Source organism: Corythoichthys intestinalis, chromosome 1, assembly GCF_030265065.1.
Source record: "Corythoichthys intestinalis isolate RoL2023-P3 chromosome 1, ASM3026506v1, whole genome shotgun sequence".
In the NCBI taxonomy this organism is placed as follows: domain Eukaryota; kingdom Metazoa; phylum Chordata; class Actinopteri; order Syngnathiformes; family Syngnathidae; genus Corythoichthys; species Corythoichthys intestinalis.
The window spans coordinates 72,942,708-72,962,097 of NC_080395.1; the positions used below are offsets into that span (position 1 = coordinate 72,942,708).

The 19,390-nt window shown below is 40.5% G+C and overlaps 1 protein-coding gene across 1 annotated transcript in view; it reads right to left on the minus strand.

Moving 5' to 3' along the window:
- The window catches only part of LOC130926891 (up-regulator of cell proliferation-like), a 30,281-nt gene extending 22,311 nt beyond the window's left edge, over positions 1-7,970 (minus strand). Inside the window, exons 1-3 of the mRNA XM_057852210.1 lie at positions 7,959-7,970; positions 7,673-7,745; positions 7,503-7,573 (exon numbers count right to left, since the gene is read on the minus strand). Of these exons, the coding sequence (XP_057708193.1) occupies positions 7,503-7,539 (37 nt within the window). The 5' untranslated portion in view covers positions 7,540-7,573; positions 7,673-7,745; positions 7,959-7,970. The remainder of the gene's footprint in view (positions 1-7,502; positions 7,574-7,672; positions 7,746-7,958) is intronic.
- Positions 7,971-19,390: the final 11,420 nt, after the last annotated feature.

Consider the following 19,390-nt stretch of genomic DNA (forward strand, 5'->3'; position numbering starts at 1 on the left):
GAATCAACAACAAGTGGGACACAATCGTGAAGTGGAACAAAATTTATTGGATAATTTCAACTTATTTAACAAATAAAAAACTGAAAAGTGGGGCGTGCAATATTATTCGGCCCCCTTGCGTTAATACTTTGTAGCGCCACCTTTTGCTCCAATTACAGCTGCAAGTCGCTTGGGGTATGTTTCTATCAGTTTTGCACATCGAGAGACTGACATTCTTGCCCATTCTTCCTTGCAAAACAGCTCGAGCTCAGTGAGGTTGGATGAAGAGTGTTTGTGAACAGCAGTCTTCAGCTCTTTCCACAGATTCTCGATTGGATTCAGGTCTGGACTTTGACTTGGCCATTCTAACACCTGGATACGTTTATTTTTTAACCATTCCATTGTAGATTTGGCTTTATGTTTTGGATCATTGTCCTGTTGGAAGATAAATCTCCGTCCCAGTCTCAGGTCTTGTGCAGATACCAACAGGTTTTCTTCCAGAATGTTCCTGTATTTGGCTGCATCCATCTTCCCGTCAATTTTAACCATCTTCCCTGTCCCTGCTGAAGAAAAGCAGGCCCAAACCATGATGCTGCCACCACCATATTTGACAGTGGGGATGGTGTGTTCAGGGTGATGAGCTGTGTTGCTTTTACGCCAAACATATCGTTTTGCATTGTGGCCAAAAAGTTCCATTTTGGTTTCATCTGACCAGAGCACCTTCTTCCACATGTTTGGTGTGTCTCCCAGGTGGCTTGTGGCAAACTTTAAACGAGACTTTTTATGGATATCTTTGAGAAATGGCTTTCTTCTTGCCACTCTTCCATAAAGGCCAGATTTGTGCAGTGTACGACTGATTGTTGTCCTATGGACAGACTCTCCCACCTCAGCTGTAGATCTCTGCAGTTCATCCAGAGTGATCATGGGCCTCTTGGCTGCATCTCTGATCAGTTTTCTCCTTGTTTGAGAAGAAAGTTTGGAAGGACGGCCGGGTCTTGGTAGATTTGCAGTGGTCTGATGCTCCTTCCATTTCAATATGGCTTGCACAGTGCTCCTTGAGATGTTTAAAGCTTGGGAAATCTTTTTGTATCCAAATCCGGCTTTAAACTTCTCCACAACAGTATCTCGGACCTGCCTGGTGTGTTCCTTGGTTTTCATAATGCTCTCTGCACTTTAAACAGAACCCTGAGACTATCACAGAGCAGGTGCATTTATACGGAGACTTGATTACACACAGGTGGATTCTATTTATCATCATCGGTCATTTAGGACAACATTGGATCATTCAGAGATCCTCACTGAACTTCTGGAGTGAGTTTGCTGCACTGAAAGTAAAGGGGCCGAATAATATTGCACGCCCCACTTTTCAGTTTTTTATTTGTTAAAAAAGTTTAAATTATCCAATAAATGTTGTTCCACTTCACGATTGTGTCCCACTTGTTTTTGATTCTTGACAAAAAAATTAAATTTCATAACTTTATGTTTGAAGCCTGAAATGTGGCGAAAGGTTGCAAGATTCAAGGGGGCCGAATACTTTTGCAAGGCACTGTATTTTCAACTTGACCACTCGTCACTCGGGAGCTCAGCGGTACACACACACGCGTTCCCAGACGAACTCCAACTAGGCATGTGCCGGTTACCGGTTTACCCTGGTGTGAAAACGTCGCAGTTTCAAAACCACTAAAATTTTCCATCAGACCGTAGTATGGTATTCGCTATTTTTCTTGTGTCAAAAATGCAGCCAGAAGAGGCTTGGCGCAGCAGCGCTCACCCCCTCCCGTTTGTTTATTGCTGTGTGTGAAAGTGACGCTATCGGCTAGCCAGCCAGCTAACCCAAAAACAAATACTCCAATCATAAGGCGTACTGTTCTTCAATTTATTGAGCTATCAAATCGTGGTAAATGTAATATACAAAAAGAATACATTTAAAATGTTGTACAATTAGATTTTTCCATGTGAGTAGCTTCAACAGATTAGCACCATGGAAAAAGTTCGCCAAAAACAAAACACACATTTTCCTTTCAAATTCAATATACAAACTAACTAAAAGCTTACAAAGATGAATGTTAGCCTAGGCTTAGCTGGGAGAGCAACTTCGTTGAGTGTGACAGCCGCAGGAGGGAGACAAAATTAGCTTGATTCGCTTGAATGAAGGGGAAAAAGTGATAGCGTCAAAAATCGCTAATTGCAAAAGATGATCTTGCCCTAAGCACAAATCCACGTTCACTGGATCAAGGTGAGGTCTCACTCCCAATGTTTTATTTTATTATTATTTTTTTTAATGAAACCTTTCCACAACAATATTGACATTTTAACTAACTTATACATTTTTGACTAACTTATGAATTCTTTATGTTCTTTTTAACACAAAGGGATAACATCATGTAGACTAGTGTTGACACAGTGGCTGAAAATGGCGAAACTTCACTTAAAGAGCATATGACACCAGAAAAAAAGTCTTAAATGGCATTATTATGTGAATTAGAATCATATTTTGAGACGATTCGACTGTATACAACAATTTAGCAAAGCGCAGATGACGAGAAATTAGTCTTTTAATCTGCCGGTTAGCCACGCCTACCATTATAGGGCTTTAGCGTCCCCAACAGGTGGATGACGTCAGCGGTAGACTGGGCTCATCGGTTTTACTATTCAGCCCATTGAGGGGGAATTGTTCAGAACGAGGAAAACGCGACGAAGAGAGCCGCAAAATGTCATTGTTTCAGTCTCTCTACTCCCAATATTTTTACAGGATATTCTTTTTATCCAAGTATTTTTCCCCAATAGCTATATAAATGGCTTGAGAAGGACCAGTCAGCCCGTCGAGGGGGAACTATTCACAACGAGGAAAACGCGACGAAGAGAGCGGCAAAATGTCATTGTTTCTTTCTCTTTACTTCAATATTTTTAAAGGATTTTCTTTTTACCCAAGTACTTTCCCCAATTGCTAAATAAATGGCATGGTCATGACAAATAACAATCTTGTGCTCAATGAAATATAAAATAATAAAAATCCATTTATTCAAGACGACATGGGAAAATTACTCCATAATCAGGGGTGCACATAATTTTTTTGCCCAGGTTCTCAGAGGAGGACCTGGAGATGTGACATGGTCCGCATTGAGCTTGAGAGCCGACCCGCCTGATGCGATAAAATTATGACAAGATTTACTTAGAGCCAATTACCTTTAATTAATTATATAAACAATTAACGCTTGATTAACATCAACTGGCAAAACAAAATTGCCATTACTTTGAAGTGAAATGTAAAGTAATAAACATAAAAGCACTAATTCAAAATAAAGGGCATTCATATGCGGCTCTCACGTTAACTCCAAGCCTTTGTAAAAGTGGGATGTCCTCCTCATAAGAGATCATTGAACGTGCATGTTTAGCTTTGTGAAATGCCAGCAAAAACACGTTTGTCAGCGCATGGCGCTGTTCTACAATAACTTTATTCCGCCACTTGTCCATAGGGCGAGTGGGGTCCTGTCTGACATCGATAGTTTGACTAATTGCCACATGCTCTGTTTTTTTCGTGCTTTTCAAAGTTTGGATGGCTAAAATTCTTTGACCCTACATAAAATGCGCTGCTCTTATTAGCGACATTGGGATTCTCACGGCAAATGTTGTACCACATTTCCGTGCGAGCATCATTTGCTTCTAGCCATGGTACCTCCTGCAGCCACTTTTCAGCAAAAGACCTTTTTTTCGGTAGCTCCGGTGATGTCTCTGTCGTCTGTCTGTCTTTTGACGGGGGTGGGGGAACACGGAAATAATTACTCAGTGGGGCCCGCCTCTTTGACATTTTGAGAAGTGATTTTCTCGTGTCCGCCGCAAATACAGTGGTCAGCTAGGCCTGTCGCGATAACAAATATTAGTGTGCGATAATTATTCTCATATATTATTGCGATATGCAATATTATTGCGCCCCCCCAATTTTTTTTTTTCAACCAATTTACAATAACACAGTGAGAATACAGTATACATTCATAGATAAATTCAAAAATACTTTTTAAGAAATCACAACTAAAAACAATAGACAATGCCTCCTAGGTAAAAAAAAAAAACAACAATACTGATACCGCACAGCACCACAGAATAAATAAAATGTGTTGGAAAAAAAAAAAAAAAGAGAAAAAAAAAATGCACTTAATAACTTAAGCATTTAGGCAAAAGAAAACTTTTCCCCGTCATAGCTTCTGCAATGGTGTTCCATAGGGATGCAACGATACAGTTAAGTCACGGTTCGGTACGATTTTTGATACGGGGGTCACGATTTTCGATCTGATTCAATACATTTAATGCTCTGTAAAAAAAAATAACAATTACATTTTTTGTTTCGTCTTTTTTTTTTTTTTTTTTGCTAGCGAGCAAAAATTAAATTGCCATCATATAAACATGCATTTTAGTGCATATTATTTACTGTATGTGCTTACTTCTTACTGATCTGAAAAATGTTTGTACAAAAGTGCTGAGAACAATCTTTACTGTTTGTAAAGTGAGGCAAGGCACACTGTTGATTGCTACAGCTTTCTTAACAGCTAGGTTTACTACATGAGCAAGACATCCTATTTGTGGTCCGAATCCATCTGTGTCACGTACTGAATTAACAATATTTGCAACATTATCTGTAGTCACTGGTATGGAATGATTTGGCCTTCTTAACTTCCATTCAGTCATGACAGTTGAGAATTCATCGATGTAGTATATTGACTACGTAACCCATAATCACTCTGTGCTCACGTAGCCAATGGCATGGGACGTAGCACATCTAGTGTGCCATTTCATGATATCTAGTGTGTGCGCGCATTAAAAAAAGTTAACAAGCGCCGCTGAAGTCACGTCTGCTCATTACCACACAAGACCAGCATATGACACAGCGCTCTTAATTTCATTCAGCTGTTTATTGTCAAAGCGAGGTTGTTCGTAGCAGCCTAGTCGGTAACAATGTTTTGGCGGACTTCGTTGTAAATATCTGGCGTTGTGCCGAAAAACAGCCACCCGCGTGAAATGTCACTCCTGACGGGAGCGCCTACACGTCAACGACACCGGCGCGCTGTAGATGGTCCACAGTCACTCCGGAGCACTGATGCGGCCGGTATACGTTGAACAACAGGACATAATGGGAACGATTGGCTCCGGCGCTAGTTTTTGCCGGACTTGGAACGGAGATGCATTTTGCGCAGTTGGTAACGAGGAATCCGAACTTTTAACAGCACGTCTGCCGCACACGCGCACGCACGTGCCCGCGAGGCGATAAGTCGCAACGGAAAAATTACCGCCTTCATTTTTATATATCACGCGATAAATGGAATTATTGCATATTGCGACAGGCTTATGGTCAGCCATTGGTACGCAAAAGCGTATGGAAGCCGTTGAGGGCCAGCGCGATTGTCTATGTCCGGTGCGCATGCGCGCATGCGGACCACTTATGTGCACCCCTGTCTGTAAGTTATATTTAGTTTAATTTTATTTAAAATATATATTTTTTTATTGATAATTTATTTATTTTAACAATATAGTCATGATCCAATTTGCAACTATGGTTTGAAAAAAAAAATCCTGTTCAATGGAAACAAGTTTTTTTTTTTTTTAACCCATACATCTCAACATTTTTTGGAGCTATAATTGCAATACCGTGATACCGTGAAACCGTGGTATTTTTGCTCACGGTTATCGTACCGTCAAAATGTCATACCGGCACATGCCTAACTCCAACATAAAAGTAAGGTCCATGTCAGAGTCACTGTCGTCATTGTAGCGTGCCATAGTGCTTTAATTATTTGGTATGATTTGGGGAAAACTCCCACGAAGAACAGTCAACAAAAAAGATAGCAATAGTAATCCAAATCTGCGTTTTTTTCACTCACTCGAAGATCCAGGAATTAGATCGAGCTTATGGCAATGTTGCAACCGCGATCAGGCCGTCGAATCCAGAAAATAGACAGATCCGAAACCAATATTGCAGCTGCGGTGGGACCGTCGGATCCAGAAATTAGACGGATCCCTTACCTGACTGAGGATCCAGGAAAAATGTTCGGGCGCCAGTTGTAATGCGTGGTAGGTAGGATACGAGCATACGGGGACCAAAAAGGGGAGAAGCTTCCACTTATGCACATTTATTCACTAAAAATAATAATTCCACCTTGACCACTCACGTCACTCCACTTTGACTGAAAATTGCATCCAAAAGCAGCACATCGTGGCATTTTACCAAGTGAGTTTAGGCAGCAATACGCAATTGTTGTACACGCTACACATTTGGAAACATCCCATTTACGTCATCACCGCGAGCCCGCAAAACATGGCGCCAACTATCGGTCAGAATATGTACTAAATATGATCAAATATTGCCATTGATTCAACATTTTATGTGTTTCTAACAACATATTTTAGTACAAGAGAACAATATTGGTTTATTAGAGCCTACATGTATTTAAGGTAGAGGATCACTTTAAAGCTCTTCAGAAATACAGTGATACCTCGTTTTTCGCGGTTAATGGGGACCAGAACCCGCCGCGATAAGTGAAAACCGCAAAGTAGCGCCCCCCCTAATTGTTGTTGTTGTGCGTATTCAGATAGCATTGGAAAAAAGATATAAGACATGCTTTTTCACTTTTTCCCCCCCAAAGTATAATTTATAAATGTTTTTTAAGAACTTCAAAATGTAATAATTATGATCAGTTTTATACATGTTCCTGTCCCACTGAATTATTTTTAAACAAGAATAAAGTAGTAGGAAAATGCTTGGCTTTATTAAATGCTTCATAGTGAGTCTACTCAAATCTCCAGAACAATTACAATGTTATTTTTCGATAAGATTTTATGTCATTTCTTTATTAATTATTAGGTTCTAGAGTTGTCAAATATGGATAATAATGAAATAATAGTTTTGAGAAAACTGCTGTTGGTGGCTCAGTGACCATCTGATGTGGTTTGTTCTCAGATGAACACCAAGTTATGTGGTTTGTTATCAGATGAACAACAAGTTGAGGAAGGAAGTTTTGATGTAGAGGTTGAAGGAAGAAAAGCGGCAGACGGAGTCACAGCCAGAAAGTGTTGATGACAGTGTTGATTTCTATTCACTGTTTCCCCTCCCAAATAAAGTACAGTATGTCACAGTCACAGCCTATTATAATCTAAAGCTGGTTAAAATTGAAGTTATGTTGTTGTAAGGTGTATTAAATACTTGTTCATGTGCCCCTTTTGATCTATGAGCACCTGCCCCTCCACGGCCCTGCTGAAACACAGTGTGGGTCGACAGAGCTCAATATTTTGTTAGGTTGTGCTTGTACAGTGTACCGGAACATATTTCCTCCACACCTTTCTAAATTTTTAACCCCTCACCCATTTTCATGCCTAACTCTTACTTGAGTAAAAATTTTGGCTACTATACACACCTCTGCATGGTTGTAGCAAAGATGATATGACAGCCACAAATCCATTTGCACTTGTCCTTTTTTAAATAATCATACATGTGAATTATGTTTGCTATCGTATAGTACTCTAAAATGTAGTACCTGTTTGGTTTGGTTTTTCAGTGCTCAAAGTAGCCATGGTTTGACTTCCCTCTGACTGCTTCTTTAAAATCCTAGAGGCAATATCATTAAGTTAGATCTCTTTCGCCCCCCCCCCCCCCCCCCCAAAAAAAAAATCAAAATATGATTGTTTTCCTTAATGTCAAATGTACCTCTTGCGTTTTGCCTTTCAGTGCTCAAAGTAGCCATGGTTTGACATCCATCTCAATGCTGTTCTTTAAAAACCTAGAGGCGATTTCATAGCATTAGTTCTTGCATTTTTCCATACACTTGTCACCCATTGTAGAAAACACACAGTATGCTGTTGATTAATTTGGGATTCTTTCTGTGCATCAGGTATGTTATCATTATGACTGTAACTTTTAAATAAGGAAAATAATTGTTTGGTAAAGATGATGACTTTGTCATAATTTGCAAAAAAGTCAATGTTTCGCTTACCTTCCAACCCAGCCAAGTGTGTTCTGGGGCAGGTTCTCTTCTGCGTTACTAAAAAAGCACCAAATAGAAACAGAAAGCATTTGAGGAACCTGAAAAGCAGGTCCCTTCACATTTTTCGTTGTCACCATCATCACATACCCTACATTCAGGGGCGTCATATAGGGGTGAAAAGTGAGACTGATTCTATGGGCCCATGCACAGTATCATTATAATTTTAATAGGAAGAAAACGAAGGGTTTCGTTTTCTTGTTTTGTTTTTGGCAAAACGTAAACACCCAGAGAGCATATGTATTGCCAGCCACCCCCCCCCCCCCCAAAACCCCGTATTTTGATTATATGATTTGGTCCGCCCTTCCTTCGATCTGAACGCGAGCAGCGGTGCGCACTTACACCAGTCAATGACTCTAAGCGCACAGAGCGCGGTAGTGCAGATGTTTTCAAAACAAAAATCAGGTTTTCAAAAGAAAAGAGAAAAGAAAGCAAAACAGGAGATAGGTAGAAAGGCCAACAGGATGTGACAAAGTACTGCAAAAAGGAAGGTTGGTGTCATGTGGGGATGGCGTGGCTCAGTGATAGAGTAGTTGTCCCCTAACCCAGAGGTTGTGGGTTCGATTCTCTGCCCTGAAGAACTCGCCTAAGTATCCTTGAGCAAGATACTGAACCCCACGTTGCTTCTGCTGCTGTTTCACCAGTAGGTAGATGGCGATGTAGTGTAAAGCGCTATACAAGTATAACACCATTGTGTCAATGTAGTGCTGAAAATTAACCTGTTATCTTAGCAACGAAGTGAGGTCCCAGCTCACTCCGTAAGAAATACGGGATTTTCCCGGCCTCAATGAGCGACATGCACCTATTCAAAACCATGAATTCCAAATAATGACGGCATTTTTTGGTATCCTACAGATGTTGAAAATTGGCGAGGAAATGTTCTTTTTTTTTTAAATCGGCTTGAATTCAGTTTGTCAAAAATTTATTGAATTTAGTTTGTCATCAATTGAATTTAGTTTGTTAACAAGGGACCTCGCTTCGGAGCTGTAGCCTATCGTGGAGATCGCAAATTTTCAGATGGGGCTAAGCCTACTCCTTAATCAAATACTGTAATTGTTTGCTAGCTAGTGTTTGCTCCACTTTTAGCTGACATTTTATCAGTACAGCAGGCAAATCCTTAGCAATCTCTTCATACTAAAACAGTTGTATACTGTATACTGTAATGTATACTGTAGTCAAGGGCGTAGGTTTGGTCTCAACATTGGTAACGATGATATTACAGCATAACCTGCATGTACCGGTACACATTTTGCTCAGGATGGAACATTTAATAATACCAATTTTAGATTTTGTTATTCATTTTTGTTGAGAAACAATAGCTTTCCCACAGTGGCTGGCTTTAAACGGTTTCTTTTTTTGGACAATATTTCACCAGCTTTAGAAAATATTCTTTCACAAGGCACAGATGAAGCTGGGGTGCAGATAAATGTGAGTGCCAGTATATATAAATTTGGGTAGGTATTCTTTTGTGCCTCCCAGTACACTAATGGATTGTTCATTCTGTTGATGTTTGGTTCAGATAAGTACACACACTCACATTTATATTAATGTACTTCTTTTCCCTTACCTTATTGAAAGCAATCAAATGAAATGTTCCCATACAGGGGAGGGTCGCTTTTTTTGCGCAGTTTCCATCGCAAGCAAAGGACAAGGCTCGAAAAAATATTGCACTGTTGCGCACAGATCATGTAACAAGTACAGGACCCCGAAATGCACAAAATGTGAGATAACAGGCGATCGCCATTGCGTTTTGCAACCAATGTATACCGCAGTCTGTAGCCTACTGTGTTTGCAATGCGCGCCGAACGTCGGATCACTTCCGAAGTGTTTATTAGATTCAGCCGGCCGGCGAGGCTTCTCACGACATCATTTCCGGGTTCTGCCGAAATGACGCGCGCCTCGCTACAAGCTTCGCGGAAACACCCCTCCCATTACTCGACACAAGCTTCAGAACCTCGGCCCATTTTGTCCCATCACTAGTATTTCGTTTTCATTCAAATTAATATTCTGTCCGAACAAGCTTAACAGAGAATCCACACCGTGCCATCACACATCAAGCAGATGAATATGTAACTTTTTCTCCGCAGTGACAAAAACAGCTGACTGTGGCCCAGGTAGGTATGGAACAATGAAATTAATAGTTCACCTGCTGTGGCCTGAACGCAGTCTTCCTCCTGGTGTGCATGGACTTGAATTGCGTGCCCGCTTGTGCAGTCCGTTTTTTCACCTCTTTTATCAACACCATCGTCGTTTTGGGGCTTTTTGAAGAAACTTCGGACACTCAATTGCCTTGACATTTGTCAGAGTAAAGCCAACGACGTCATGCATCAAGAGAGACAATAGCTAATGGCGTACCGCAAGCAACACGTCACTTCCGCTCATTAACATTCATGGCATTAGCTACTGTTGCTATGCAAGGACAAGCCACCATTTGTCCCTAATAGGAAATGAATGGAAATCGTGTACGAAGGAGATGTTTACAGCGCTAAACCTACCAATTCTCTCCGAAAATGATGTGCCTGGTGCCAAACTGACTGGCATAGATGTGGAAGAACATAAAAATGTTCAGTTAAAGAGATGGCTTTAGCGTCGAAGGCTGAAAAAGACGAAAAAAACGAGCCGACCTAAGCATAGCTCTAGCTTTTTTTCGACGCGACTGACAATGACATTCTCCGGTTTCAACAAGCTATCCTTTACCATCAGCCCTGTCTTTCTTATATATCCTCTGGTTGTCCTACGTCGCTTACCGTTCTTGGGGGTAATTTAGTTAGCTTTGTGTAGCGGTCGCAAATGCTACTCAGTGACAGCCAACGAACACTTTAAATTTTTTCATTGATAACACATCTTAATCCTATAATTTATTTACTCTTCCCCCTTACTAAAGTTGCTTTTTTATATATATATATATAACAGAAACGGTAACAGTGGCAGTCAGATACCATTGTAGTTTTTTCAGGTCATTCATTGTCAGACAGAAGCAGTACGGCACAACGTTACGCTAAAAAAAATAAAGTAAAAATATAAAAATGGCTTACCTCTTTGTCCTCTGAAAGACCATGCCAACCCAACATAATGTTTACTGCATATGAAACGTGAATGGATTCGCCGAGCTGGTGTTAAAGTCCGCGCAAATTGATTCGGTTTTCACATTTTTTCCTCCCGAGTTTTTGGTTTCCGGGAACGTATGAAGAAAACATCCTTCATGGTCGTAATGTCTAGAGTCGTTTCTACAAGTTCCAAAAAAGCAATGCGTGATCGCCATGTTCGTTTTTGAAAGATTAACAGCGAAAAGCAGCACTTTTTACGTGGGGTCTATGCAAGGGCGGGTCTATAATGTCCCACTTCGGCTTTACTTCCGCTTTACGATGCAACGTCACGGTCTAAAAATAGCCTGCGTGCGGTATGCCATTAATATGCCCACTCGCCACCCTGTGGTCTGGGGTGTGAATTGCAACCTGTCAAAATGATGGATGGACTTCAGTTTTTTCCGTCACCGTTTTAAAAAATCAGTCAACGACGGAAAATATTCGGTTAACGCGACCCCTGCTTGGCACATAACGATTCTATTGATGTCTCACACCCCCTTTGCTGCTACATACCCTTTAAATGAGGTAGCGACTTAATGAATTTATCCCTGGCGATACATTCCCAGTTAGCAGAGTCAGCTTAAAGGGTATGAAAACGCAAAGGGGGTGTGAGACATCAATAGAACCGTTATGTGCCAAGATAACAAATATTGAGAAAGTTAACAAAAAAATCAATCACATTAATGAGCAATTATCGAAAAGAGATCGAGAATGACGAACATTTCCGAAGTGTTCCGGAAACAGCCGAATGGGGCGGAGACGTCATAAAAAGGAAACAAAAGGTCGAGGCAGGTGCCATCGTTGTTTATCGACGAGAGAGTTGCGTTCGTGTTTCATCAAAAAAAATCGCTAAAATGGTTCAAACCTGTCATGCTATGTGGTTTACAAATAGCCATTTGTCGCAATGTAGTACCCATGAGTGCCCGAACGCGAGAAAAAGAGCTGGACTACGCAGACAATAAGTAAAGTTCGTCAGTGCTAAGAGGGCTAATTTTGCAGACCCGGCCTCCGGCACGGTTTTGTGTGGTGCGCATTTTACACCTGAAAGCTATACGAACTATGGGCAAATGAAATCAGGTTTTGCTAAGAAATTGCTGCTGAAAGCAGATGCAGTGCCCACCTAGACGCGCAGTCACCTAAATGTCCCGACATAACAAGAAAGAGGACGATGACTGGCTCTGATGAGACCACCTCACCACCCCAGGCAAAGCAGAGGGAAATGGCTAGAGCGAGTACTCTTTTATAATAAAAAACATATCACGCATTGGATATAGGCAGGGGTGCACATAAGTGGTCCGCATGCGCGCATGCGTACTGGACGTAGACAAACGCGTGGGCCCTCAACGGATTCCATACGCTTTTGCGTACCGATGGCTGACCACTGTATTTGCGACGGACACGAGAAAATCACTTCTCAAAATGTCAAAGAGGCAGGCCCCACTGAGTACCGGTAATTATTTCCGTGTTCCCCCACCCCCGTCAAAAGACAGACAGATGACAGAGACGTCACCGGAGCTACCGAAAAAAAGGACATTTGCTGAAAAGTGGCTGCAGGAGGTAGGTACCATGGCTAGAAGCAAATGATGCTCGCACGGAAATGTGGTACAAAATTTGCCGTCAGAATTCCAATGTCGCTAATAAAAGCAGTGCATTTTATGTAGTAGGGTCGAAGAATTTCAGCCATCCAAGCTTTGAAAAGCAAGACAAAAACAGAGCATGTGGCACTTAAGCAAACTATCGATGTCAGACAGCACCCCACTCGCCCTGCACAGCGCTATGCACTGACAAACGTGTTTTTGCTCGCATTTCACAAAGCTAAACATGTAAGTTCAATGAGCTCTTATGAGGAGGAGGGCATCCCACTTTTAAGGCTTGGAGTTAATGTGAGAGCCGCATAATGCCCTTTATTTTGAATTGGTGCTTTTATGTTTATTTCTTTACATTTCACTTCGAAGTAATGGCAATTTTTTTGTGCCAGTTGATGTTAATCGAGCATTCATTGTTAATATAATTAATTAAAGGTAATTGGCTCTAAGTAAAGCTTGTCATAATTTTATCGCATCAGGCGGGTCGGCTCTCAAGCTCAATGAGGACCAAGTCACATCTCCAGGTCCTCCTCTGAGAACCTGGGCAAAAAAATTATGTGCACCCCTGGATATAGGACTGGACACATGTATAAATTATCGCTCGTAAAATATATAGAACAAGTCCTCTAATCCCATTCATATTTGTGTCGGTTGGCAGAGCGAAACCGATGATAGCATATTAAATGATAATTATTCTATACATTTATTTTGCGGTCACGGTGTATCAGCTTCACAAAAAGAAATGCAAGACAAACCATTCGGTGATTCTGTTGCCGCCGGTGTTTCATCAGTGTGATTGCTCCCCTCAATGATCCTTTCATTAGGCTGCATTGGCTTTTGTCTGGGCTCAAATTGATAACCCAAAACACCAAAGAAAGGTTCATAACTCTCCTCTTCACCGTTAGAAGAATGTTCGTTACGTCGGATTCGTCGCTGCAAATAGAAACAAAATTGTCCGCCATCATCGCCGCCATTCAGTACTAAGCACTGAGCCGGTTGTTTCCCTGTAGTGACGTCATGCACACAATGTGCTAGATTTCCGGCATCTCGGGGGCGGGTCCTTTTAGCTTGACAATCGACCTAATTTCTGTCATTTTCTTGGTGTTGCGATGTGTGTAATTACACGAAGGGGCATGATGAATAATAAATGATGGAATATTAGCATTTCCCCAGGTGTTGTCATACCCTTTAAAAAGTAGGAGAAAATCGCGTGTCACCAAGATAAAATATATGTATAATTACACCACCCACATATAATTAAAGCTCAACATATACATCATGAAGCGCCTCTGATAGAATATAGACTGTTGAAAAGTCAAAAGGGACCGTTTTTATCATCAACTAACCTCCGAATATACTTGACAGCCAGTGTCAGCCACCTATTCGTATGAATGCAGTCCTCGTTGAAGCCATGTTTGGAACTACCCGAGTCTCCACTTCCCGGAAAACACGGAAGTAAAATTGTATAATGGATCCCTATGGGAGTTTCGCGACTCTCTTCATATACGGCACTGCTAGGAAGTAAGCAGCGCTTATGCGCACCTTAGCAGAACGGACGCCAGCAGGCTGCCATGTACGCACGGAGAGGTGTGGATCTGAGGCTAAGAAGGTGTAGCACTAATGCACCCAAGACAAGGCAGTGGGTGGCGTGTGGATGCGTAATAAAGACTTGACCGTAGACCAGGGGTGTTACCGGGGGGAAGGGGTGGGCAGCGGCCACCCACGGACACGCTCTGCCCACCCAAAGAAAACTGGATGTAGTACTAAAGGCAGTCTGGCCACCGCGTATGGTATCCCATTCATATAGACCCTACCCACGTGACGTCACAACTCCGCTCTCCTGACTGGTGCCGCCCACTTGTCCGTCAACACATCGTGTTGACCTGTTACAGCTACGTACATTCCTCCTATTTACGGCGTGTTTTTCTGCTCGTTAACATTAATAATCAAAATGGTGAAGGCGTGTGTGGCGGTCGGTTGCAATAACAGAGAAGATAGACGGAGAGACTTGAAGTTCTACCGGATTCCAAGAGACACGGAGAGGAGAGAGCGAGATGGGCTGCTGCAATTCGACGAGAAAACTGGGCTCCAAACGATTACCACAGTTTATGTAGTAGTCATTTTATATCTGGTAAGATGCATTTAATATATATTTAGAGGGTTTTGGGCTGACAACCACAATTAAGATCATTGCTAGGCTAATCGCCGACAACAAACGTATGTATGTAGTGAGAGTGCTATCGCTAAACCATATAAACATTAAAAGCCCTAGCTCCATTGACAAATGACATGAAATACATTAGACTTGACAGTGGATGTTAGCAAGAACAAAAGATTTTGAATTGAAAATTTCATAACTCACCTTCCGAGCACAAGATTCCTGCCGAATTTTCGTGTACGAGGACGTGTTTCACCTAACCAGCAACGTAGCATTTATAACCCTCCAAGCTCTTAAAGTTTTTCAAACTTTCGTGAGAATAGGCTGATTTTGTGTGGACAAGATAGTTGTAAATATCAGGGTCAGGCAGAGACGGCGAAGGCAGCCGGTCAAAAATCATCGATTTAGGCATCAAATATGGATCTGGCGACTGTATAGAACGAAGCTTTTCCACATAACGCCTTTTATGCAACACATCCAGTGAGTTTACGGCATCAGAAAGCACCGGGTCTTCCATGAAATGCATTTTAAATTCCTCGATCAATTGAAACCAATGCTAATACAGAGACAAAATGACGGACAAGTGGGCGGAACAATACAGCGAGCACGTGGTTTTGTGACATCGGTGGGTAGGGTATATAGTACTGATGGGAAGTTTTAACCTTTGCGTTGTTACCTCCTCTTTCACCTTAAAAAAAAACAAAAAACAATGAAATGTTTTTTTTTTTTTTTTTTTAGCTTTTATGTTTTTATAAATTTTTCACCAGTGTTCACCTGGCTGTTGAGTTTGGTGAGTTTTGAGGCATTCTGAAGGGGTCAAAGTAGGGCTCAAAGCGTCAGCGGGACAAAGAATGACTGTTAGCGCTACAGAGGGTATTTGGAATTTGTCTTTACACGGTATCAAAGATTGCACCTGTCTTGACCTGCTGTCTTGACTTGCCTGCCGATTTTGGTGCATTTTGAAGCATTCTATGGGGGTTAAATTGGGCTGGGGAACAAAGAATAACTATAATAATAATAATAAAACTGAGGAACCACAATAGGTTACCTAAAAAAAAAACGTTGTCACCTGCATGTCCATACTGTTCAGTTATGGATGTGTTCTAAGTCAAATAAAATTAAATCAACTTTTATTTGTTTAGATCAAATCACAACAACAGTTATCTCAAGGAGAAAACAAAACGTTTTAAAGTGCAGAAGCCCTACGCCGGATTTCGACCTCTTTGAACATTGTACCTTTTTTTTGCCCCCCCGGTAAGACTAATGCCCACCCACACCTGGCATCCTTGTGACACCACTGCCGTAGACTCACAACAATAATAATTTAACACATACAAAAAAAACCATCACTTTACTTTTTAGTCTTTTTTTTTTGTTTGCTTGTTTTAGCACTTTGGGGGACGATTACGATGGAGTATTAACCCCCCCCCCCCCCCCCCCCCCCAAAAAAAAAGGACTATGAGATTAAAGTCTTACTATTTCGGAAAAAAAAAGGGTGTATTATTACGTTGGGGTAATGTAGCTGTAAGCCGCTACGCACTTTACGTACATGTACTTTAGTTGGGAGCTCTGACAAAACATTAGATTATAAATCATTCTATGGAAAATAATTTGATATAGAAGAGCCAAAATACTAAAATAAATTCCTTATTTGTAAAACCGATTCTGAAACACAAGATGCCTTCAAATTCCATTTTTAACTGAAGCGGCACGCTAGGTAAAGTACGTAGCTGCATATTCAGGTACATTAGCCCTACGTAATTATACGACTTTTATTCTTGCAATAAAAGTACGAGAAAAAATGTTGAACTATTAATATGAGAATAAATGTCAAATTAACAGTAAAGTGAAGCAGTGATTTGGCTTCAATTTGAAAACCAAATCAGTTCTTGGGAAGCACGTAACTAATCAACAAATCACGGCACGGTGGCTTATTAGAATAATTGTATGATTGTGTGCTAGTGTATCCGTAGTGTAAGCTGGATTTGAGTATTACCGTTGTTAGAGTTAGGATAATTGTCTGACACCGTATTGGCCTGAATATAAGACTGTGTTTTTGCATTAAAATAAGACTGAAAAAGTGGGGGTCGTCTTATATTCACGGTCTAGACCCATTCACGACGCTAGATGGCGCCAGATATCATTGAAGCGATGTTCTGTCATGACAGATCTCAGCTACTTTCAAGTTTAACCAGTTTGCATTATTTTATTGCAATGTTTTTCCTGATTCAGATTTGTCTCAAGACTACAGTTACAGTTATACTTCACTTTGATGGTTATTGCAGTTATTGCAATTTTGTTGTTTTATCACAGTAGACTGGTTTATTTACATTTCAAAAACCAGAAGCCATTCATTAACGAATGTGATTGCACTTTAGTTTACATATTTAAATGATCAGATATTAAGATTTGAATGAGGCAAAATAACATGCCTTTTCTGTCAAATATATTGCTTTAATCATTTGTTTCAGATGTACTGTAATTATTTTCTGTATAAAAATTAATTTGGTGCTCAAAAAGGCTTTTTTCAATATTCAGTTTTGAAAAAGAGGGGGTCGTCTTATAATAAGGGCCGTCTTATATTCGGGCCAATACGGTATTCCTAATATTTAATTACGGATGTTTTGGCTCATTTCAAATTATTTTATTTTTATGGGATATTGTTTATTTTATTATGTATATATGTTTTTACAAATGTGATGCAGTATTCAATTATATTCAATAATCTATGATGTGTAATTTTAGTTCCGATGTGAATATTAGTCTCTACTTGCTTTGTTGAGGTACAACTGTTTTGAATTGAACAAGTTCGAACTGGTGTGCGGGAAATAACCAACGTTGATACTGTCCTGCCGTGTTTGTCATTTCTGTAGCAGAGAAAACAACAGTAAATTCTCAACAGCAGTTACCTGTGACACAATGTACCCACAGCCTCAAGAGAACTAGTGAAACTCGAGGCGTCAGGGTTGCACTCGGTTAATAGCATACCTTTGTTGAAGTATGGCCAAGTAAAGAATGTCGCACTTCTCCATTTCTTTCTTCGTCTTTTTGTATGACATCAACACAGCAATATTCAAAACAATTACCGTCATATCTCTGGTATAATATGCTCTCGTGCGAGCCCTAACATTTGAGTGGTAGTGTTTAAATATATATTATATATATATATATATATATATATATATATATATATATATATATATATATATATATATACAGTGGGGCACATACTCAGTATTTAGTCAACCACCAATGTGCAAGTTCTCCTACTTGAAAGATCAGAGAGGCCTGTAATTGTCAACATACATATTGTTAAATACTTAAAATACAGTTTAGTCAAGACATTGACAAGGTTGGAAATAAGGATTTTTATTTTAAAAATGTTCTCCTACAAACTTTGCTTTCATCAAAGAATGCTCATTTTGCAACAATTACAGCTTTGCAGACCTATGGTGTACTAGCTGTAAATTTGTTGAGAAGAAAAGAAAGAGAATAAGAGAAATTTCACTCCTTGCTTCCAAAAGCACTTCTCACAAGTTGGATTGGCTTCATGGGCACTTCTTGCGTACCATTCGGTCAAGCTGCTCCCACAACAGCTTAATGGATTTGAGATCTGTGGACTGTGCTGGCCACTCACTCCATAACAGCTAGAATACCAACTGCCTGCTTCTTTCCTAAACAGTTTTTGCATAATTTGGAGGTGTGCTTTGGGTCACTGTGATGTTGTAGGATGAAATTGACTCCAATCAAGCGTTGTCCACAGGGTATGGCATGGTGTTGCAAAATAGAGTGATAGCCTTCTTTATTTAAAATCCCGTTGATCTTGTACAAATTTCCCACTTTACCAGCATCAAAGCAACCCCAGATCATCACATTACCCTGACCTTGGTTGACAGATGACATTGGGCACTCTTCCAGCATCTTTTCAGTTGTTTTGTGTGTCACAAATGTTCTTTTCTTTGATCCAAAGTCCAAACACTTCAAACTTTGACTGGTCTTTCCATAACATTTTTTCCAATCTTCCTCTGTCCAATGTCTGTGTTCTTTTGCCCATATTAATTGTTTCCTTTTATTATCCAGTCTCAGATAAAGCTTTTTCCTTTGCCACGCTGCCCTGAAAACTAGCATCCCGTAATGGTCTCTTCACTGTTGACATTGACACTGGCGTTTTATGGGTACTATTTAATGAAGCTGCTAGTTGCATACCTGCGAGGCATCTATTTCTCAAACTACAGACTCTTATGTAGTTGTCTTCTTGCTCGGTTGTGCAGCGGGGCCTCCCGCTTCTCTTTCTACTCTGGTTAGATCTTTGTTTTTGATGCTCTCAGAAGGGAGTGGTACACAGCGTTATAGGAAATATTCAATTTTTTGGCAATTTCTCTTGGATAGCATTGGAATAGTTTTCATTTATAAGAAGAAATTGTTGAGTTTGACGTGAAAGTTTTTTTCTGGCCATTTTGAGAGTTAAATCAAACCCGCAAAGGTGATGCTCCAGATACCCAACTAGCTCAAAGGAAGATCAGTTTTAAAGCTTCTCTAACCACCTAAACTGTT